We start from the raw sequence: 8,218 nt of genomic DNA, 5'->3' as shown, positions 1-8,218 counted from the left end.
ATTTATTGCTGGCACCTTTGACTTTGCACCACTGTACCTTTTCATACATGGCAAAAGTTTGACTGTCTAAAAGGATGTTTTCTGTAATTCAGTTTTTTTCATACCATGCTCTGGAATTTGGCTTCAGCGTAACAGGACAATTATTACTTGAACAACAACTGTAGTTTTTTTGTATCGAGTTTCGGTGCCAATTTCAACAAACTGCGGACATTACTCTCATATATCTCCAAGCACTCAGGATTGCCTCCACTAGAATTAATGTCGCGCTCCAGAATGGACCTCGTCGGGCTGTATTTTTTACAGCTGGCTCTTATTGGTAAGTAGCCTTCGACAGTTCTGAATTGTCATTTTGAATTGTTTAATTGTAATGTAAAAGCTTGAATTTGCTGCAAACTAAACAGCATAGGATTCTTACCTTCTGGGAAGTGCATTCTACAAACTTAACACAGTATGCGCCTATGGTTTTAACAGAGACCATGGGTTTGTCAGACAATGAATCAAGGACTGATTTGAGGCTGGCCAGTCCTGGACACCTGTCTGTATGGAGACGATTGAATTACTTGAATGGTGTTCTTACGGTCCACACACGGTGTGGTTACTGTCCACGCGCCTTCAACTCTTTACCCGATTTGAGAATACATTCCAATCTCAGTTCAAGTTAAAACTGTCTTTTTGTAGATGTACTGTATAGCAGCCTATTGAGGAATACATAGAAAACTGTGACACTGAACTGAAGACTCCACGGGGACGCGGGTAAATTATGTAGAGTTGCCTCATCGTCTCATAGGATAGGATTGCGACTCTCTACTTGCTACCTACAGAAGTATGCCGTTACATATTTTCATCAATGTATTTATATGAAAGACCTAATCCAATTGTGTTCTTTATTCAAATACACCATATGTGCTTGAATTATGACATAAAAACAATGAGAGAGAACACAAGCAAGCTGTATTCACTCGTATCATGACGATGTGATGCCCACCCTTTTAAATCTGGGACACAGAATAGACATTAATTTAGCCTGCGTTTTTGACTAAATATTTGGAATTTACCACGATGACTTAATCTACCTAATCCAAATGCAATATAACAATTGTCAGCCTGTTGAGAAGAATCTGCACGTTTACTTAATCTTTCGTCTCAAATAACCATTAAGTTTTATGTCTGCAGTGGCTGCATGAGCCGACAAAGCTGTGTGTGTGTGTGTGTGTGTGTGTGTGTGTGTGCGTGTGTGTGCGCGCGCGCGCGCGCGCATCTGTGTGTGGTGAAATAAACACATAATTGACCAAATCCTATCCGCATCAAGCACCCCCCCCCCCCCCCCCCTTTTTTCCCCTCCCCTCCACCACCTTCGCCACCACACACACCTTGCATGTCCAAAATCCGATGATTGTGTTGTTCTCAGTATCATTTACTGTCTGCTAGTAGTTGCTTTGACCCTCTGGAGATTTTTGACCCTCTGGTATTTTACTGTATGCATGTATGTAAGTAGTGGATATTACCTCTGTGAATGACCCCTGTACCTCCAACATCATACTGCCCTGAGTTGTGAATTTAAGGTACCTCATCATGACAAGGCCACACACAGCCACATACAATCACAACATGGCAGGACCTATGCTGTGCTACTCTGAAACACCAAGGTGCTATTATGATCCCGGCCTTTCACCACCTCTCACATCAAATGTTCGTCAAAGCACAGTCCTTATTCAGGGGGATGGCACCTGAGTGTCAGTAGGCTATAGTCTTTTTCCGCTGATGTTTTCACCTTGTCAAGGGAATGTCAACACAGGAGAGATTCTCTCAGAGGGGCCCATCATCCTGTCTATCATCCAGTAAGGGCCAGTGCACTGGCGTGGGAGGGATATCTTGATACAGTATTGGGGTATCAAGAAAACCTGATGCATGTATCCATGTCCATGTCAGGGGCTGCTTTTTGCACGTCCATACTTCAGTTTCTTACAAGGATTGGTTTGCTGGAAAGTTTCCACAAATTTACAATCATAGCTGTAATAGGCTGACCAGGTTTGTTACCATAATGTATGTATGCCTTTTAAAAAGTACAAAATAAATTCAAAGATTTACCTTTCCATTTGTTACACGGAAGGACATTTTGAAATACTGTGATGTGACCAGCTAAATTGCTGACTCATTTTCAACAAGGTGACAATTATTCGTCTCTACATAATGATGCAATAATTATATTTACAAACTCACTGGAAATGTTGCTCCTATAAGCATTTGTATTTAATGTAATGATAATGAAATAGCTCCTAAATGTATTCATCAGGGGAGGCTGGTGGAGGTAGAAATCGAAGGAGGAGGATGGAATGAGGGTGGAATGAATCAATGGAATGAGGAATGGTATGAGCCTGTCCTCCAATTTCTACCTCCACGAGCCTCCCCTGGTATTCATGTAGTATGTAGTATTAATTCCCAGAAGCTGAAAAATGAACACCCTCTCCTGTTTGCTCTCCCAAAATACACTCACCAGTCATACAGCATTGAATGAATAAATACTGTAGTTACTCAGACGTTTAGTAACCTTGAATTGTGCCAGATTATATCATGTGTTGCTGTGAATTTCAGCTCTCTACATTATGCATTTTTTTTCAGACAAATCTGCCTCCCATCATGTTTAATTCATACTCACCCTGCACTTTCACCATGTTCCACAGTTGTTAGTGTTGCACAATTCTTTCTTTTTTTTTCCTTCAACATTTCCACTGGCAGATAGAACTGTGATACATGATACATGTACATGTATTACTGGCTCAGATACAGGAGGAACAGATATTTGAGGAAAGGGGTATGTGTTTGACAGGGTCATGCTGTCTGGGGCAGGTACGGTCCTTGGACACCCACTGGAGGGGAATATCTTCAAAACATCAACACACTATTTTGGTTGAGCGATTCGAGATTTCCCCAGGTGTTCGGTGCATATTCAGTTGTCTCAGTAGCTTTCTATGACTGAGGTTTGGGACTACAAATTCAGTGAGGACTGTAGCTTAAAGAACACACACACACACACACACACACACACACACACACACACACACACACACACACACACTTAAGTGCGGCATGTTTTGGGGATGTTATACCACTTAAGACAGATCTAGGAGGAAACCTGCACAGAGCTGTCATCAATGTGGTCCTCAAGTTGATGGTTATCATATTAGTCACTCACACCATTATGTGTGATTGATCTATTGATTGAATTTGTCATGTATCTCTTCACTGAGCATACTTTATGGCCCCAGGGACAGTAAAGAAAACAGGCTTGAGAAATGTTGCTTTGCTGTCGCTGCAATTCAACAAAAGAATGAAATGAGCACTGTCTTGTCTGCCACAGATCTTGTTAGTAAGATAAGATGAAAACCAGGTGTCAAGGTGGCACAGCATGTGTTTCATCATAAGCTGGTGACCGATTGACATTTTATTGCGTTGTCCAAACTACCCCACTGGCTCCCTAACGACAGTTTTCTTTGTTAAATAATATGTTTAAAGAACAGACGGAGTCAATTATAAGTTATCGTCTAGGAAGAATGGAGGAAAATGGAGGCTTTAGATTGAGATAAACGAGTTGAAATAAAGGAATCAAACCCCCTGCATCGACTTTGGGAAAGGATTTCACAAGGGAAGGAAAGTGACAGTGCTCCTTATTATGTTAAAACCCGTCATTTCAGTGTCTTTTGTTGAGGGAAGATTATGCCACAGAGACAATTACCCTGGCTGTGCCTCACTAAAAGGATATGGCATTTAGTACCACAGATATTCCAAAACCAGACATTTAACCAGAAATAAAAGGATTGTAAATTGTCTGGAGTGATTGTATCTCGAAACGAGCAGCATAAATGGCTACGTTTATCTGAACAGAAAGTTCTTGTTAGAGAGAATGAAGGTTGCATAGAGCTCTTGGGTGTTACTACCACTAAATCAGTGAAGCTAGCTATCTTAACAGAAATATAAAGTGTGTGAGAGAGAAAGAGAGAGAGAGAGAGAGAGAGAGAGAGAGAGACACACACACACACACAGACAGACAGACAGACAGACAGACAGACAGTTCTCATTTGAATACCAAAAAGAGATTGATTTTCCTAAGTTCTAATGTAGTTGCATGGTGCAACTGGTAGGTGGCCCCTTTGACCCACTACATAATTATTATGTATTATGTAATAATTCCATATTCCATGCTGTTTGTTGTCTGTAGTGCTGTTTTCTGTCTGCTTCTTTCGCAGAAGAAACTAGTGTCACTCAGTGAAAAAGTTAATGGCTTGTGAGGCTGCTTGTCAGGTTGCCAAATAGTAGGTGTGCAGACTCTTAAACAGGGGCATTGAATCCTTCATCAGTGTGAGGTAAAATGTGCAACTATTGCAGTTGAGAGAGCTTTGGAGATGACAGTTCAATATTCATATCACAAACCACAAGCCCATCACAACCCTATTACACAGCCCCACTTTCTATCAACATGCATATACGCCAGCCCTTTATCACATGCAAGCCCCATATCCATCCTCACCGTAGGTTCTATATCACAGGGCTATCCATCTTGGCATGCCACAGCTCACAATTAGGTCAGGTCGCATTTGAAATGTCTTCGCCAGTTTGCCATTTTTTGAGAGCTCATATGAAATGAGAGCGGAGGATCGTCATCCTGAGAGGGAGCTGGAAATCTTTGTGACATCCAGCAGCCTCTCAGACTTGGCCCCGGGATCTGGGAAGCTATTTGGATCCTAATCATAGTCAGAGTATGGTGGTGCTCAGTCTGTTAAGATAGAAATAGAGAAAGAGTGTGAAATCAGGAAGAGTCTGTGCCAGGCTGTCAAGTGACTCACCCAGAGGTAGGGGGGGGGGCGGGGTTGTACAATATGGGCCAAATGGTAGCCAACGACAAACCTAGAGCCTCTCTGATATACGGAAGATACGGTTAATGAGGCCTAATGAAAGCGTTTCAGCTCACCATGCCGTTATAAAGTCAACAGCATTTCCAGTCAGTGGTCCGACTCTGCCCTGGCTGCGGTTGCTCTGTCGTGCCTTCGCCTCGTCCCCATTAGTTCTTTCACTTATCTCTTACATGCTTCAGGTCACTTCACACACACACAGAAAACACAGTGTTTATAAGATGTTGAAGATTACATAAAGATGCAGACCCAATAGCGTGACAAACAATTTGTTTGCCTTCAATTACAGGGCATGTCTCTGGCCATCTTTGTTTATTGTGTGTGCTCCCCCATAGCTAATTCAATGAAGTCCTTTGCCAAGGTTTCTTTGTCATGTTGAAATTAACAGGATATAAGTGTGGATGATTTGTATTCACATTACAGATTTGGCTCGGAATAGTCCTTTGAACATTAGCACTGATATCACACAGTACATGGAGTACTTTTTTGGTGGTTTAATAAAATCATGATTTGACGATTAACTGTACCAATAACACTGGGGTTAGCTATTGCATGTATATTTAAAACGAAGCTAGGTAACATGAGAATGAATGGAAATTGGATTCAGCCTTTCGGAGAGGTACAAAGTGGTTTAATTAAAATCCCTGTGTATGTAAATTACATTTCTATCAGCTCAAGGGCTTGCTGCAACATGTGAGTGACATCTTTACAAGGCCTCACCCATTTGTCTTCTGCTAAGTAAATTCATATTGATTTAACAGAGTGGGTGCATTAGTGTGTGTGTCAGTCACATGCAAAGGAAATGTTTCAAAGATGATGATGATCATTTAATTTTTAAACTACTTTTATTGACAAGAGACCCACCAAGGGCCAATTGCATAAACAAAAACCTTGACTTTGACTTTAGTCTAACTGTTAGTCAGACTTCGGATAGAAGTCTAATTTCACCTGTTGCACAAAAGTGACTTACACTTGGCTAACCTAAGTCCTACTGAAGTACTACTAACCTAGGAAAAGTAAGACACTGGACAGAAAAACAAAAAACATGGCCGTCGATGAGTGAAGTTTTAGCAATTTAACATTTCGTAATTATGCAACTCCAATAAAATAGAGCACAGGAGCAGGCACATCTTTTCATACAAGTGTAAAGATATGACATATTAGGTTAGCTAGCTATTGTTTTCCAAACATAATGAGCCTCCCATTTAGATTTGGAAAGGCAAACTTGGTAGTTGTATAGGCGAATTTGCTATCTGTGCCCAATCTAGCTAGTCAGCTAGCTGGTTGCCACGGTTGCCAATAAACAAACCAAGTAAAGTTTAGCAAAAGCTAGACTGCCTACTTTGATTGCTGCTTTTATGATATGGTTATATATAGTTGTTTTGCTTTTAACAATTGTTCTATTCTATCTTTATTTCATGCACTTTGAGATTATTCTTGTATAATTAAAAGCACTTTATAACTGTAAAAAAATATAATGATTATAATTATAATTAATAATAATAATAATAATAATAATAATAATAATAATAATAATAATAATAATAACATAAGACTGGTCTAGGCCCATAGACCAGTCTTAACTAAGTTTATGCAACTGGCCCAATGGTTCGGACTGGGAATAATGGACAGTTAGAGGTATCGATTGCTCTTTTAAGAGTGACATTGAAGAGATTAGAAATTATGCTCATGGGGTAGTTATTTTGAAATTGACCACTGGTAACACTAAACCTAGCACTTACAGGCTTAGTAGATTACATTGATTACAATTACACTGTCCCATCAGAACTGCTAGAATTGGTGTTATCTAACAAGAATTTGCAGTGTCGTTTGGCTTGTTAATATCGATAAGGATTTTTCTGCCACTATGAAGCTTTGTAATATATGGTGGAGTGGATGATTCTACCTGCCTTTTTGTCATGTCCCAGAGAGCTGTCCTGCAGTTGGCTAGTACTTAAAAAAGGTGATTAAATCGTGATTAAATCTAAAATGTAGCCAAATGGATTGCATATGGCTAAAAATGGTTTGTCTGCCAAAAGTGCATAGCATACATGTGAGAACACATTTCGGTCTCCTCACAGCCTACCATTCAGCCATGATAGTAGAAAAAATACTTCAGCTTTCTTAACGTTATTTGTTAAGATTTTCCAGTATATTTCCAAGTGGTGTGAGGACACAGCGAAATGAAAAAACAACAGGAGCGAATATTAGCTCACCTGTTCGTCTCCAATTTGATTGGAGCAGAAGGAAGAGAGATCACAAACACACACACACACACACACACACACACACACACACACACACACACACACACACACACACTGTGCCCTCTTTCTATATTTTCTTCAAATCGAATTTCAGATGCCTGTTGCAACGGCTAGTGTCAGTATGGTCTCCATCATCCTCTATGTTTGCCTGTAGTCAAGCTCAGTAGTGTGTAAAAATAATTCTGATACCCATTATACTTTTTAAACTATTCAACTTTTTGTAACTCCAAAGTACCATTCGTTAACATGATGTTGAAAACTAAACTTAACTTTAAACTGGAAATTAGAAATTTACAGGTTGATAGTGGCCATTAAATTGCCTAACCACTTTAAGATGAACAAGTAATTTGTTTTATGAGATGAATTATGCATATGTTGTCAAAATAACACTTGTAAATTCAACACCTCATGTAGCCTATAGTCCTACAACTTCACTGATTAAAAACAGACATTTGGAAGATTGCTAGCAAAACATTTACAAGCTCAAATATAGACTCCACTGAACTACCCTCATTCTATTTGGAATTCTTAGAACCCAACTGCTCTTACACTGTTGAAGCTAGGAACACCAACCAACTTCATAATGTTCAGAAAACTCTAAATGAAGAACTCTGAAGAAATAATTTTGGTACTGTTCCAGGGGAGGCTAGTGGAGGCAGACATCGGAGGTCGGGCTCATTGTAAGGCATAGAATGGAATTAGGAGTGATATCAGACACATGTGTTTGATACCATTCCTCATTCCAGTCCCTGCATTACAATAAGCCCACCCTCCGATTTCCGCCTCCACCAGCCTCCCTGTTAACTGTTCATATTGTACAACTCAACATGGGTTTCAATGGTCACCAAAAGCGTATTGTCGTATCTTACTTGAAGATAGAACTATCTCACTATGTCAACTTCTTCCGCTGCCATTATAGTTTTAGCCAGCTAAGCAAGCACACAACATTTCTACTGAAACTTCCTTTTCTAGTTTAATTTGAAAAATACTTTTTTTTTAGACATGCTCCTTCATATGGAACAGTGAATATGAGATATAAAGCTT

General features: G+C 39.9%; 1 protein-coding gene across 1 annotated transcript in view; it reads left to right on the top strand.

The window, feature by feature from the left end:
- Positions 1-258: 258 nt before the first annotated feature.
- Positions 259-8,218, top strand: part of gfra4a (GDNF family receptor alpha 4a) — a gene marked incomplete at both ends in the record, with an annotated part of 54,885 nt that continues 46,925 nt past the window's right edge. Inside the window, one exon of the mRNA XM_083683489.1 lies at positions 259-316. Within this exon, the coding sequence (XP_083539615.1) occupies positions 259-316 (58 nt within the window). The remainder of the gene's footprint in view (positions 317-8,218) is intronic.

The sequence above is a fragment of the Argentina silus genome (assembly GCF_951799395.1).
Source record: "Argentina silus genome assembly, chromosome: 13".
Taxonomy (NCBI): Eukaryota; Metazoa; Chordata; class Actinopteri; order Argentiniformes; family Argentinidae; genus Argentina; species Argentina silus.
This window is presented reverse-complemented; position numbering and strand designations above follow the sequence as displayed.